The 15,538-nt window shown below is 35.2% G+C and overlaps 1 protein-coding gene and 1 non-coding gene across 2 annotated transcripts in view; one reads left to right on the top strand and one right to left on the bottom strand.

Annotated features, from left to right (window-relative positions):
• Positions 1-14,693, top strand: part of LRRC63 (leucine rich repeat containing 63) — a 41,920-nt gene extending 27,227 nt beyond the window's left edge. Inside the window, exons 7-9 of the mRNA XM_060129558.1 lie at positions 2,142-2,225; positions 3,771-4,010; positions 14,450-14,693. Of these exons, the coding sequence (XP_059985541.1) occupies positions 2,142-2,225; positions 3,771-4,010; positions 14,450-14,693 (568 nt within the window). The remainder of the gene's footprint in view (positions 1-2,141; positions 2,226-3,770; positions 4,011-14,449) is intronic.
• Positions 4,652-4,723, bottom strand: TRNAE-CUC (transfer RNA glutamic acid (anticodon CUC)). The gene has a single exon. It is a non-coding gene; the product is annotated as a tRNA-Glu (tRNA).
• Positions 14,694-15,538: the final 845 nt, after the last annotated feature.

Here is a 15,538-nt window from a genome sequence, read left to right as displayed (position 1 = left end):
CAAGGAATCAAGGTAGCTTCCATTTTTTAAATCTGTAAATAATATTAACAATATTGCTGTGGTCCAATGAAAGACCATTCTAAACTGCCACAAACACATAGTAGGCTCTCAATAAATAATATTTATGTTGCTGTGGTGGTGATTAATGTTATGACATGCAAATATTAATGCTAGCACAATCTTCCAAGCCAACAGCAAGCGTCTAGTTTAAGCATCTTATTGCTCAATGATGTGCTGATAAATAAAACAATGAAATAAATGTAAAACATTCTATACACCCTGAAAATTGTGATAGATTTGTTGCTAGTGGGGTATAGAGTATCAAACCAAACTAAGGCCGTCTAAACAAATGTGCTCTCTAAAATCGTATATAGATGAGATAAATTTCAACTCTAGAGCCTATGAAATTTCTTAATTAGCTTTCTCAGTGCTGTCTACAAGCCCAATTAAACATCACAATCAACAGGAATTTATCATCAACAGTGAAAGCCTAGAACCAGACTAGTTTGCTTGTACTGAAGTAATAAGGGAATACAAAATGACTCTAGAAACTGCCTAAGGCAAGAAAATGAAATAACATAATTTTGAATTAAAAAAATGGAACAGATGGTACTAATATTTTCTTTACAGAGGTGGAAAAAAAGTCTGAGATGAACACTGAACTGAAAAGTTTTTTTTTTTTTTGCTTTTCTATTCAATCTCATTACTTTCTCAGAGCAAATGATTTTATATTAACTGGGGTCACCATACCTTTTATTCAATTGTGATTTCATAAGCACTTTTGATGTGCTAGGCACTGGCCAAAGCACTGGATATACAGAAATGTAAAATAGAATCCTTGGCCTCCAGAATGTCATAGTTTAGGAGACACTTATTACACAGTGTGATAAATTCTGTGATAGTGGTAAGCAGAGAAGTACAGAAGAGGCAGCTCACCTATTCTGAAAGATGCAGGAAGAGCTCCTTGGAAGAGGTAACATCTAAGCCAAGACTTAAAAAATGAAAGACACTGATCAAATTTGGGGGAACTGGAGATATGTGAGAACTGGGCTAATTCAGGGAAATTCAGCAAATAAATTCTGGGCCTGAGGTGAATGTCAGGTAGTGTGAGAGGTGAGTTGGACGAGTAGTCTGGGGACAGATCATGAGGACCATTATAATCCACACTAAAATAGTACGAAGTTAATGAAATATTGTGCTCATGATGTCTTAGTTAATAATCATGCAAGTAGTTTTTCATCCTTTAAGGAAAACAGGAATGTATTTGAGAAGAGCATTCACAAAGAGGGGAATATTTACTAGGGATTTTGGTAAATGTCATACTTCAATTCCAGTCTCCAAGAAGCAACTCCCACTCCCACCCCCCAGGGGACAGGACTCTCTGCGTTAGCCTTTGTGTTCTTTGGTTCTTACTTTTAAGTACTTTGCTTAATGGAAAGAAAGACCAAAGATATTTCACCAGAAAAATCTTAATGCAACTGCACTGGGTTGAATGGTGCCCTTCAAAAATTCATGTCCATGCAGAACCTTAGAATGTGATCTTATTTGGAAATAGGATCTTTGCAGATGTAACTAGTTAACATGAGGTCATACTGGATTAGGGTGGGATTAGGGTGGGTTCTAAATCCAATAAATGGTGTCCTTATAAGAAGGCCATGTGAAGACAAAGGTGGAGATTGGAGTTATACTGCCATGAACTAAGGAACACCAAGAATGGCTGGCAACCACCAGAAGAGGGGGCAAGGGACAGTTTCTCCCTCAGAGCCTCCAGGGGAACCAACTCTGCCGACCCCTTTATTTCAGACTTCTGGCCTCCTGTATTGTGAGAGAATAAATTTCCATTGCTTTAAGCCACCCAGATTGTGCTATTTGTTATGTCAGCCCTAGGGAACTAATACAGGTGGTTTTTTCTAGATGGGGCTTTACCAACTCTAAACATTTCAAACCAGTCTTAAGGGATAGATGAATCATTTTTAGGAAATTTCATTGTAATTATACCATCTATAATTAAAAAAAAAGTCTGTAAGTTGAAAAATCTTAGAAAAATACAGTTTCTCTATGCTTCTATTTACTGACGAATTCAATTCTTTATTAATGCCCAGTAATGGTAAACATATAATCATTTTCTCTTTCTATTTAAGGTTATTTTGCTTGTTTAATCTTGAGGAACTTGATATTTCCTACAATAGTATTGCTTTTATTCCAAATGAAATCCAGAAACTCAGGTATTTTGGAAGTAGTAAGTACCCATAAGACATATGCCCCTTAAGGATATATTAGGTGATGATTGTGATGGATAAAATTGAGTCCTTTCATTTATTTAATAGCCATAAAACATAATATGTGAAGCATAAGGTTTACCAAAATGTAAACTGAATGACTGGTGTTTAGCATTTTTAAGACATAACATTTTCAGTAATTATTTAAAAGCTAGTATTGATGACCACCTTAACAGAATGACAAGCTGCTTTTGTCCATTTATCCATGTGTGCACCTGTAATTCTTTTCAGTTGATTTTTTTGTAAGGAAATACATATACACAAAATGCTAGTAATACACAGTGCTTTAATACTAAGATCTGATTCTCGTACTAATTTCTAAAAAGTCTCTGAAGTTGATCTCTGACCTTCTAGGTCAGTACCATACTATTTTGATTATGACTTTAGAATAATTTTAATAAGTAGTATGGAGATTGTTTTTCAATAATAGCCTCAACTAGTCTCTTTAGATTATGATCTTTAAGATCATTTAATATCATTCTAAGCCCCTCCTCCCCCCAAAAACATACAATTGTGTTGCTACTATGAATGTAATATTTTCTGTAATTTCCATTTCTAGTTGACTATCACCAGTCAGAATAGAGAAATAAAGAATGCAACAGAAGAGAGAAGAGCTATTTACTTCTTTACATTTTAAAATCAAACTATGTAAAAAATTATCTTAGTTCTGATTGAGTTTTACTAGATTTTATTTGGTTTCTAGGAGCATTACCTTATCTTCAGTAAAATGAGATCATTTTGTTTCTAATATTTATACCAATTATTTAATTTCCTGTGTAACAATCTTTGTACTTTAATAGAATGCAGCCTGTTCACATCTGTTATAATTTTTTACCTTCCGTTTTACTTTGTATTTACTATTTATTCACTTTCTCCTTTTCATATTTCTTTTTTTTGGTGGGGGAGATTTTTTTTCAGGATTCTATCTGTTCTCTTTTTTTCTCCCTTGTTAATTTTGGAACTCCATTGGACTTTCTGAGTCTATTAGAGGTTATCTTTCCTTCCCCAAAATTTACAAACACATTTTTCTTTAATCTTTTATAAAAGCAAGATAAAAGCTTCCCCCAGCATGATGGTCTGTTTCCCCACTGCTGCCTTCCACCAATAGTTGAGACCTTTACCTGAATGAAAAAAAGTACGTGTTAATGTTTAATTTGTCTATGAAAATAAATTCTTTCTTTGTATCACTGTACTATACTATATTATATTTTATGTAGTGTAACATTCATTCTTCTGTTTGTGATTATTTCTTTTTCCATAGCGATGACTTGTTGCAAAGACCCAAAATATGTGCTTTAACTCTACTATTTACACAAATGCACTTAATTCCATGATAATATATTGGTTTGGTTGCTTTTTAGTTAATTCTCTTGATTTTTAAGGAAATACTTAACACATATTTTATTACTACTAAGTTTTATACCGATTTTTGGGAACATTGGGACAGATGTCTTCTTCTATCTTTTAAAATATGGTTTCCTTTATTTGCAGATCACTTGAAACATTGATCGTTGATGGAAATGAACTGACTAGTTTTCCACATGCAATTTTGAAGCTTAACCTGAAAAAAGTCCTATTTGAGAATAATTTCACTCATCCTAGTTTTTGGAAAGAGAATTCTATGAATAGTCCACAACATCTTACTCAACTTACTTCTTTGTTCTTTTTAAAGAATAATCTGCATAAATATTATAATGTGATCCCAGTGGAAATTCGAAAGTTACTAAAATGGTGAGCAAATTCTGAAGCTCTTTTTACCAAGACACACTTTTAAGTGTTTAAAATATTCTTTATTACAGGGCCAGATGATAGTTTTACTGTACACACACACACACACACCACCACACACCAAAACATCTATGCAATCTTTCAGACTGCTCCTTCTGGCTCTTCAGGCATAATGTTGTAGTCTGGATTCAGCCCACCTTCTCAAGTTATTACTTAAATCCAATGTGAGGTACAGATTGCTGAGGTATAGCTGGCAATATCTATACAATTGTAGTATAAGCCTTTTCTATGAACCCCTAAGGACAAAGAAGGGGATTCTTCCAGAAAAAGATTCTTTAGTGCCAGGCACACTATGAAGGGAAATGCTTTATTCTACTCTAACTTCACAGAGACGAGGAATAGAGCAGACACACACAGGGCAACTTCTCTTCCTCAGGGGTTGAAAGCCAGTGTGGGAATTATTGCCTCTCTCAGGACTAGGATTCTCAAAGCCCACACACTATGAGTCCACTCAGGCTCACCTCTTATTTCCTTTCAGATGGTGTAAAACTATTTTTTCTGCACTACCGATGATCAGTGCTTGTATTACTGATATAACTTTTTTTTTTTTTTTTGGCTGTGCTGCATGGCTTGCGGGATCTTTGTTCCCTGACCAGGAATTGAACCCAGGCCACAGCAGTGAGAGTGCTGAGTCCTAACCACTGGACCACCAGGGAATTCCCTGATATAACAAATATTTGTTGTATGTCTAAGTAAAATGGTTTTCCGGGAGTATATTAGTCAACAATATTGATTGAATAAAAGACAGAAAACCTGAACAGACTAGTAACCATTGGAGAAACTGAAAAAGTAATTAAAAATCTATCAATAAAAAAAGGAACCAGGTGCCAAAGTTTTCGATTTTAATGCACTATGTCAATGTTCATGAGTTTGAATGCACATGAGAAAGTAAGAAAATCACCAAGGACAAAAACATTTAAAAAGAATTAAAACCTAACTAGTGACTGTAAACATATATGGGACCAAGAGATTTGAATTCACCACAAAGTAGGGAAGCTGAACATGGTATTCCTGAGTGAAATCTGTACCGCCAAAGGGGCTGGTGGCCCCAGAGCAGTGAATACTTCTCTTTCAGCAGAACAAATGTTTTTGAGAGAAACATCCTCAATTTAGACATTAAAGATTCCAGAAAATTAATTTCAAATGAATATTATCTCAAAATTAAGACTTTCAAATACATGAGGAAATAAACCACCAAGAGTAAAAATTAGCACAATTAACAGATACGAATCTCCAAGGATCTAAGATATTAGAATTGTTGACAGAATATGAATTACCTACTTTAAGAGTGTAAAGAAGTAAGATATAATTTTTAAAATGGTTAAAGAATAAAAGACCATCAAATATGACCAGGAAAATATGAGAAAGAAATTTTAAACACAATTAAATTCTAGAGACTAAAAGTGTAATAGTTGAAATTGGTGCGTGGGTTTAACAGACATTATCCATATATGAAGAGAAATCTGGAGAAATTATATGTGGACAGGAGGCAAAGAGACATGGACAGTAAAAGGAGAAAATTTAACATATCCTTAGAGTCCCAGAGAATGTTGGGAGTCATTGTTCAATGAGGTAGTGACTGTAAATCCTCAGAAGTGATGAAAGGAGTGAATTCACAGAGACTGAACACTCTACACAAGCCAAGTAAAACACCTTGTGGTGAAAGTGAAGAACACCAAAGACAAAGACTTAGAAATCAGCTGGAAAGAAAGTCACTTACAAAGAACAACAAATAAACTGCTAGCAACAGTGGAACAATAACTGAAGAAATGTTATTCAGCCCAGCAAAACTAACTTTCAAGAACAAGGGAGAAAAATGGATTTTCAGATAATAAAACAGAGAATTTATTCCCCACAGATTTTCACTTTAGTGAAATGAAACTTGCAACGAATGTGCATCAGAAAGAAGGAAGATAACTCCAGAAGTATGTTCTGAGACGTAAGAAGGGATGGAGGGAAAAGAAATTAAACAAATATGATCTCTACGATCTATAAAGTAATAGTAACAACAAAGTCTATGGTGTGGTGTTAGAAAGAAGATGTAACTAAAATCAGACATCAAACAGTTAGAAATGTGATTTTTAAAAAGATACCTTTTATGATAGCAATAAAAAACATAATGTACCTAGGAATACATCAAGTGAAGTATGTCCAAGATATTTATAGAGGAAAAGATTACAACTTTACAAAAAGGTAAAGAAGGCTGAATGAAATGGGAGAGATACACACACTCAGGTATAATAAGATTTAATACCAAAAATCTATCAGTTCTGGGCTTCCCTGGTGGCGCAGTGGTTGAGAGTCTGCCTGCCAATGCAGGGGACACAGGTTCGTGCCCCGGTCCGGGAAGATCCCACATGCCACGGAGCAGCTGGGCCCGTGAGCCATGGCCGCTGAGCCTGCGCGTCCGGAGCCTGTGCTCCGCAACGGGAGAGGCCACAACAGCAAGAGGCCTGCGTACAGCAAAAAAAAAAAATATATATATATATATGTATAAATATATATAGATATAGATAGATATAGAGATATATAGATAAAGATATAGAGAGAGAGATATAGATATATATGTATCAGTTCTCCCCAAATAGAGCTATAGATTCAATGCAATTCTGGTCAAAATCTGAACAGAATTTTCTGAGAAACTTGATAGGCTGATTATAAAATGTGTACGGAAAAGGAGACACTCCAAAATAGCCAAAGCAAGCCTGAAAAAGGAGCCTAACATTAGGGACTTGCCTATCAGATATAAAGACTTATAAAATTAGAGAAATACAGTTGATATTACACGCAAGGAAAGACAATCTAACCAATGAAGAATACATAGCTCAGTTATGTTCTCATGTACATGTGAAACTTGACGTTGGACAAAAATAGCACTGTGGATCAGTAGGGAAAGGAGAGACTTTTCAATAAATGACACTGAAACATCTGATCATCTATAAGTGAGAAGTATATAATTATGTTTCTGCTATGTATATGTTACCATCATTTACAAAATCATTTCCAGTTGGATTAATGACTTAAATATGAAAAGCAAAATTTTAAAGCCTTAACAAGCAAGTATAGGAGACTATCTGTATGACTTCAAGGTAGAGAAAGATACCTTAAACAAACCTCGAAAATATAAACAGTAAAGCAAAGTTTCATAAATTTGACAAAAGATTTTTCTACATAATATTATAACCATCAATAATATTAAGAGGCAAGCTATTAACTGAAAGAAGATATTGCAATGCTTATAACTGTTTAAACATATATCTCCCACAAATCAATAAGAAAAGATATAACCCATAGGAAAGTGGTTAAATGATAGGAATATGCAATTCATGGAAGACAATACACAGATAGATGATAAACATAAAGAATGTTAAATCTCTCTAGTAACCAAGGAACTGCAATGTAAAATAGCAACAATAGGGTTTTTTACCTGTTTTATCAAAATTAAAAAGATTGATATTAAGTGTTGCCCTTGCATGCCCAGAAACAAGATTATCCTGCACCATTGGTAGCACTGTCAAGTTGGCGGAAGTTTTGTGGAAGGTTAATTTGACAGTATCTTACATATTCCTTAAAACAGAAATTTAAATTTTAGTAATATGTCTTATAGAAATAGGTATATGTGAATACACAGTTAGGCAGAGGGATGATAACTGCAGACTAAATGCACATCAATAAAAAAGTGGTAAGATAAAATGGTGTATCCGTATTTTGGAACATTATGGTGCTGTTAATAAGAATGAAATAAAACAAAATGTATTGACATACAAAGCTGTCCAGAGCATCTTGTTAAATCAGAAAAGCAAGCTGTATGTACAGACACATACAGAGAGAACACATACACAAGAGAGATTCCATTTATGTAGAGAAGAGTCATGTGTCTGGGAGCTAGAGGGAACACCACCAATATGAGCTTCAGTTATTCTGCAAAGGGGAGTTAGAATGATTTAAAGGAGGAATAAAGGGGAAATTCTGTGCTTTTATTCCTGTATGCATCTATATTTTTTTTGGAAATTTTACAAGGATGGGTTTTCATGTAAATAAAAAGTGACAAATGAATTACAAATAAAAGGGGCTAGAGAAGGAAAGATTACAACTACAGCTGGGAAAATAGGGAAAAGATTTAGGAATGAAATGGTGTTTGAAAAGAGTCTTAGAAGAACAGGTAAAATTTATATATTTGGAAATATGTGTTGTATTGAAGAGACATTCCAGGAAGAGGGAACCAAGTGGGGAAATGAACCGAAGCTGAGTAAAATTAGGAACGTGGGCAAAGAGAAAAAGTGAATGTCCAGCCAGAACAAAACATCTATGAAGAGTAGCAAAAGTAAGTTTAAAAAGGAAGGTTGGAGCTAGCTTATGGAGACCACTGATGAGGTCTCTTCTTTAGGCCATGCGAGCCACTGCAGGTGATAGCAGCAGACCTGGCAGTAGTGTCGAAGATGGACTAGAGTAGCGGAAGGCTGGGTGGAGCTCACTTAAAGCGCTCTTGTTAACTGGTAAGGGGAGATTAAACCAAAGTAATGGGCATAGGAGTAAATGGGTAGGAAATGACACAAGACAAATTATGAAGGTAAAATGAACTCAACGGCTGCCTGAGTATGTGAGGCAAGTAAAAGAGGGAGGAGTAAAAACGATGAGGGGTTCAATCTCATCGAGGACAACTGTCATATTAATAAAGATAGAAACAACGAAGGAGGCGTTTGTCACCCAAGCCCACCCTCACCCTCTAACGTCTGCTCTTGGCTTTGATCCTTAATTTCCAACCTCCGTCCCGAGTACTATGTTTGCTGGGTCTGAATGGTGGCTCAGCTCTGGGCTCTGTACAATGTCTGCTCCTAGGCTACTCCAAGCCCAGCTTCTGCCGCCACCCCAGTGATTTGGGCCCTACCCATTAGCAGCTGTGAGCTTCTTTTTTGACTCCTACAACTTCTCTTTGCATTTTGCCTCCCTGTGTCTCTACCTGCACTCTATCACCTCAATCAGACAGAGAATCTGCCTTTGTTGAGAGCTGGGTTAAAAGACTCACGTTCCATGGGATTTTACCTTAACTTCCTTGCGCACGAGAATGATAGAAATGTTTACTTAGAGATATAGACTAAAGTTTCAAAAGTATTATTCAGTTCCACTAAACTATAAAGCCTTGATCATACTTAATACTTGGAAGTCATCTTTACTAGAGATAACTCCGTATGTTTTTTTTAACATCTTTATAGCCTTCCATTTTTCATTATTGTGCAAAAGTCTTTGAATTTTTTGATAAAATTATATTAAATATTGCAATTTAATTTTCCATGTGATTTTATTAGTACCAGCGTATTTTCTCAAGTACATATCACTTACTTGGGGACAGTAATAGAACTATTTAGTTAGAGGAAATAAGGAAATAACAACTCAGGTCACTAAACTCCCTTATTCTGAAGATGACATTCCTCAAGAGTTTAGGTGACCTGCTCAACCAAATTTTCTTCTCTTTAAAATAATTTTATCTTTTATCAACACAAGTATTTAGTTTAAAAGATCAAATGTTTACTACAGGTCTTTCCATGAAAATCACCCCTGCCCGCATCTCTATCCCCCTTCACTCTTTTCCTCCAGAGTCACCTATTGCCAAACTCTTTTTGCAGTTCTCCCCTGGGTGTTTGCTCTCATATTTTTTAAATTTTATTTTCAATTGTGGTAAAATACACATGACATAGAATTTACCATCTTGGTCATTTTAAAGTGTACTGTTTAGCAATCAGCACATTTTTATTTCTGTGCATCCAATCTCCAGAAGTCTTTTCAACTTGGCAAAACTGGAATCGGTCTTTATACCCATAAAAGAACAACTCCCCACTTCCCCCTCCCCCTAGCCCGTGGAAAACAGCCTTCTACTTTCTGTCTCTCTGAGTTTGACGACTCCAGAAACACCCCATATAAGTGGAATCATGCGATATTAGTCTGTTTTTGTGATGAGCTTATTTCACTTAACATGACGTCCTCAAGGTTCATCCATGCTGTAGCATGTGTCAGAATTTCCTTCCTTTTAAAAGTTGAATAATATTCCATTGTACGGATACACCACATTTTGTTTATCCATTCATCTGTTGAAGGACATTTGCATTGCTGCCACCTTTTGGCTATTGTGAATACTGCTATGAACATGGTTGTACAAATACCTGCTTTCCATTTTTCTATTTCCAGAAGTGAAATTGCTGTAATTGAATTTTTAATTTTCTGAGGAACAGCAACACTGCTTTTTATAGAGGCTGCACCATTCTACATTCCCACCAGCAGTGCACAGGGTTCCAATTTCTTCACATCCTCTCCAACACTTATGTTCTGTTTTGCTTCTGTTTTTGTTTTTTATATTGGCCATCCTAATGGGTGTGAGGTGGGATCTCACCGTGGTTCTCACTGCATTTCTCTAATTATCAGTGATGCTGAGTATCCTTCCATGTGCTTTTTGGCCATCCGTGTATCTTCTTTGAAGAAATGTCTATTCAGGTCCTTTGCCTATTTTTAAATTGGATTGTTTGTGTTTTCTCTTGTCAAGTTGTAGTTGCTTATATATTTTGGATATTAACCCCCTTTAAAATACAATTTACAAATATTTTCCCCCATTCAGTCAGTTGCCTTTTCCCACTGTTGATGGTGTCCTTTAATGAACAAAAGTTTTTAATTTTGCTGAAGTACAACTTAATCTATTTTTTCTTTTGTTTCCTGTGCTTTTGGTGTCATTTACAAGAAGTTATTACCAAATCTAATGTCATGAAGCTTTTCTCCATATATATATATATATATATATATTTTTTTTAATTAATTAATTTATTTTTGGCTGCTTTGGTTCTTTGTTGCTGTGCGCAGGCTTTCTCTAGTTGCGGCGAGTGGGGGCTACTCTTTGTTGCGGTGCGTGGGTTTCTCATTGCAGTGGCTTCTCTTGTTGCAGAGCACGGGCTCTAGGCACGCGGGCTTCAGTAGTTGTGGCTGGCGGGCTCTAGAACGCAGCCTCAGTAGTTGTGGCGCACGGGCTTAGCTGCTCCGTGGCATGTGGGATCCTCCCGGACCAGGGCTCAAACCCGTGTCCCCTGCATTGGCAGTTAGATTCTTAACCACTGCCCCACCTGGAAGTCCCTCCCCTATATTTTTTTCTAAGAGTTTCATAGTTTTAGCTCTTCCAGTTAGGTTTTTGATCCAGTTTGAGTAAATTTTTGGATATGGTGTGAGTAAGGGTCCAACTTCATTTTTTTAATGTGGGATATTCAGTTTTCCCAGGACCATTTGTTGAAAAGACTGTCCTTTCCCCACTGAATTGTCTTGGCACACTTACTGAAAATCATTTGACCATATATATGAGGATTTATTTTGGAGCTGCCTCTATATTTTTAAATAGCATCCTTGAGTCATTCTTCTTGTTTTTTCAATTTTAGCTCTTATCTCTAAATTTCCTACTAAGTAAGATAGGTATTAGGACTCTTATCAGCCCTCATATATACCTGTCTTCTTCCTCCAACCTCACAATATAGTTATTTACAGAATGTTTAAAAGTTCAAGCATCCTATGCCTCACATTACTGGCACTCCTTATTCCTCCCCCTTCATTGCTTTAATTTTTCTCTGTAGCACTTACCATCACCTCATTTTATATTTTATCTAATTATTTTATTTAATATCAGGCTGGTCCTCTAGTATGTAAACTCCATGAAGAGAAGAATACATGATAGTTTTGTTCATTAATGTTATCTCCAGTACCTAGGATAGTTCTGGTGACATAATGATTAATACTTCTCGAGTAAAATAATGATTTTAAGTTAAATCAATAATTATTATTTAATTATAAAATCTAAGTAATGCATAGTTAGGCTACACAGTGTACTATGAATATATTTCTTTTACTGTACAACTTTTTGTTTTTCCTAGAAAGAGTAATTGACTTTTATTCATTTACTTTGCTTTATGTGTTTATCATTAATTCTGCCATGAAAATTCTAATAGAATTATTTAAATCTTTATCAGTATGAATGTATCAGATATGGCTATCAGTCCTATTAATTTTTTTTAATACATCATCCTGGAGCCCTGTGTCTTCCTGCCCTAATCTAGAAATGTTGTTGTCTAGATCTGGTGCACAACCATTATTCCAAGACTTCCCTTCACTATTATCTTGGAATTTCCTTTACTAAAGTCACATTGAATACCTTGTTCTTTGTTTACCTCCACATTTTGGTGAAGCCAGCCCTCCAGTGTCTCCCTGCAAAAGAATGCATGGAAATAAAAATTTAAGACCATGCGTATTTGAATATGTCTTTATTCTGCACTCAGACTTGATTGATAATTTGGCTGGGTATAAAACTCTGGCTTCAGTCATTTTCTTCAGGATTTTGGAGACATTGCTTCATCATCTTCTACTTTTCTATCTTTTATTTGAGATCTACAGCTTTCTTATTCCTTATGCTTTATACATAACCTATACCTTTTTTTTGGAAGGGGAAGCTTTTTGAATCTTCTCTTTTTTTTGCTAGTTGTTTAAAATTTTCATGATGATGTGCCTTTGTGAGTTTTTTTTTTTAACTCAATGTGTTCAGTACTTGATGTATCCTTTCAATCTGGAAACTCATGTATTTTAATCTGAGAAATTTTCTTACACTATTACTTCGAAAATTCTATCTTCTATTTTTCTGTGCTCTTTCTGGGACTATAGCAAATATTGGACCTTCTGAATTTTTCCACTTTCTTAAGGCTACAGAATATGCCACCCCAAAATATGCTTCTTTCACATAGGTATTATTTTGAGCTTAAGGCAACTGAGATCTAGCAGATGCAGGAAAAGCTCTTTACCTCCCAGTAACTACCTTAAAATAGAACATAAATTTCCCCTTTTGGAAATTTCCATTTGTAAAATGTTTTCACACCAGGAAGAGAACTACTTCAGGAGACAACTCTTATCACCTGAAAGACTCTTAGCTGTATAACAAGACAACCCTTATTTACCATATATTTCCACCCTTTGCCTTCCCATAACTGGGCTTCTCAGCCCAGAAGCCCAAATCCCCTTTTCCTTTGTTTAGCCTAAGATGGTATATAAGCCTCAATCATTTGACTGCTTCTTTGAGTCTCATTTCTTTGAGAAAGTCCCATGTATGTGTACATAATTAAACTGTTTTTTTCTCTTGCTAATCTGTTTGACAAGTTTAAACTGACAAATTTAATTTCCAGGGCCCCAGCCAATGAACCTAAGATGTGTAGAGGAAAAGATATTTTTCCTCTCTTACAATTCCTGGCCAGAGGAGGCTTGGTTTTTGTCTTTTTTTTTTTTTTACAATATTGTATATATTTAAATTGTACAATAGGATTATTTGATATACATACACATCATGAAATGATTACAAAGATAATATTAATTAACACATCCATTGCCTCATATAGTTAACTCTTGTTTTATGAGGTGAGAACATTCAAGGTTTACTTTTAGCAAATTTCAAGTATATAATACCACATTAACTATAGTCACCATGTTATACATTAGATCCTTAGAATGTATTCATCTTATAACTGAAAGTTTGTACCCTTTGACCTACACGTCTCCATTTCCCTCTTCCCCCAGCCCCTGGCAACCATCACTCTACTCTTTCTATGAGTATGTACATCTTAAACCTAAGCAGAAATTGCCAAGTTGCTCCAAAGTGATTACACCAATTTATACTCCACCAATTTATATGTATCCTCACCAAACTTCGCACTATCAGACTTTTACATTTTGCCCATCTGATGATTTATGAAATGGTATTCTTTTGTTATTTTGTTTTGTATTCCCTGATTACTAATGAAATTGAGAAGCTTTACTTTTCAATGTTCTCTGGATGTTCAAGTTTCATCTTCTGTGAATAGTCCATTCATGTGCTACTCTTAATATACTAATGGGCTGATGTCTTTTTTTAACTGATTTGTGAGCACTTAAAAATATACATGGACACTAATCCTACGCTAGGTTACAACAGTCCCTTTATTTTTAAAATGATATATTTATTTTGAGTTATAAAAATAATATGTATTTATTATAGAAAATTTGGGAAATACAGAAAAACATTATGAAGAAATTTAAAATTCCCTGTGATCACGTAGGAGAATAGGTCCAAGGATAATTACTGTCTTCCATTTGGGATTTGTCCTTAGGGTGTTTTCTTACTATGAATCTATACTTTTTTTGTTTTAGAGAACTAGGATTATTTTATACACATATATCTATTTTTTAGCATTTAGTTTTACACTTGCGTATGTCTTAGCTCCTCAAGGAGATGGTAAGATCTATAATGAGAAAGGCCATATTTTATACTACTTTGAGTCTTACAGAGCATCAAGCAAAATGTCTTTCCTTTAGTAGATCTGATGTTTCCTTCATTGCAGCACATCCCGATGTGAATGGTGTCATGGTCCAATGTTCGGTGAAGGTTTTCGCATCATCCGATCCTGCAATATTTTCGGAGTAACACAGTTTCCTGTTATATTTTATGTCTGTTCCTCTTCCTGCTACAGAAAAGTAAAGGAAAGCAATTTTGTTTTCAATAATGTTCCTGGTGAAAGAATATCTCTAAATCCCGAGTTGATGAATCATACAGTGATTTATGAGTCCCACTTTAAAAGCCATTAAAGTTTACGTATATAATCATTCATGTCTTTGAGAGCACAGGTTCTGTGTGGAAGATAAGTGTCTTCTCATGTGAATCCTCTTTGTAATCCTAGCTCCTAATGAAAGTCTGCGATTGTTAGGGAATCTTTGCAGAATATTTCCTTAAGAATGATTAGTAAAAAGGTCTTCGGGGATTTCAAAGAAGATCTAGAAAATTTCTTTCAGAGTATGTTTACTATAAAAAGAAAAATGTTAGAATCCTTTGCAAAAAGTATTTCTCTTACAATTGGCCTTTTTATGCATCCATTCTCAGGGATAAGATAGTAATCAAAGTCCTCAGTGGGGTTTGGGCCTCATATGGATTCAAAGTCATGTACCCAAGTTCTCAATATTTGTGCATTTCTGTGGAAATTTGTCCAGTGCCAACCATCTCAACTGTGGATTGCTCTGGGGAATAAAAGATTAATTCCAGTACTATATTTAGTTGTTTGAATTCATTACCCAGGCTCTAAGAAAACTGGTACAATTTTTCAGTTACCCGGACTGCCATCTCATAATTCCACAGGCTAGTGCCAGCACTCAGCAGGCTTTCAGTGATAGCCTGGCAAGAAAATAAAGTAAAATGTACAAAATTACATTGCAAAGCAACATATGGATACAGTGGATACAGTAGAACTTGAGGCTTTAAGAATTAGTATTTAGTAAGAGGAAGGTAAAAGAGCGTTTTGAGATAACAAACAATTTTAGAAAGGCATAGAATTGTTTCATATATGGCATATCTTTTATGTGCAGGTAACTTAAATCTAAAATGTCATTGCTAATGAAACCTGATGAAATGAAACGACTTAAATTTATACAACTATCGT

Source organism: Lagenorhynchus albirostris, chromosome 18 (genome assembly GCF_949774975.1).
Source record: "Lagenorhynchus albirostris chromosome 18, mLagAlb1.1, whole genome shotgun sequence".
NCBI classification, from domain to species: domain Eukaryota; kingdom Metazoa; phylum Chordata; class Mammalia; order Artiodactyla; family Delphinidae; genus Lagenorhynchus; species Lagenorhynchus albirostris.
This window is presented reverse-complemented; position numbering and strand designations above follow the sequence as displayed.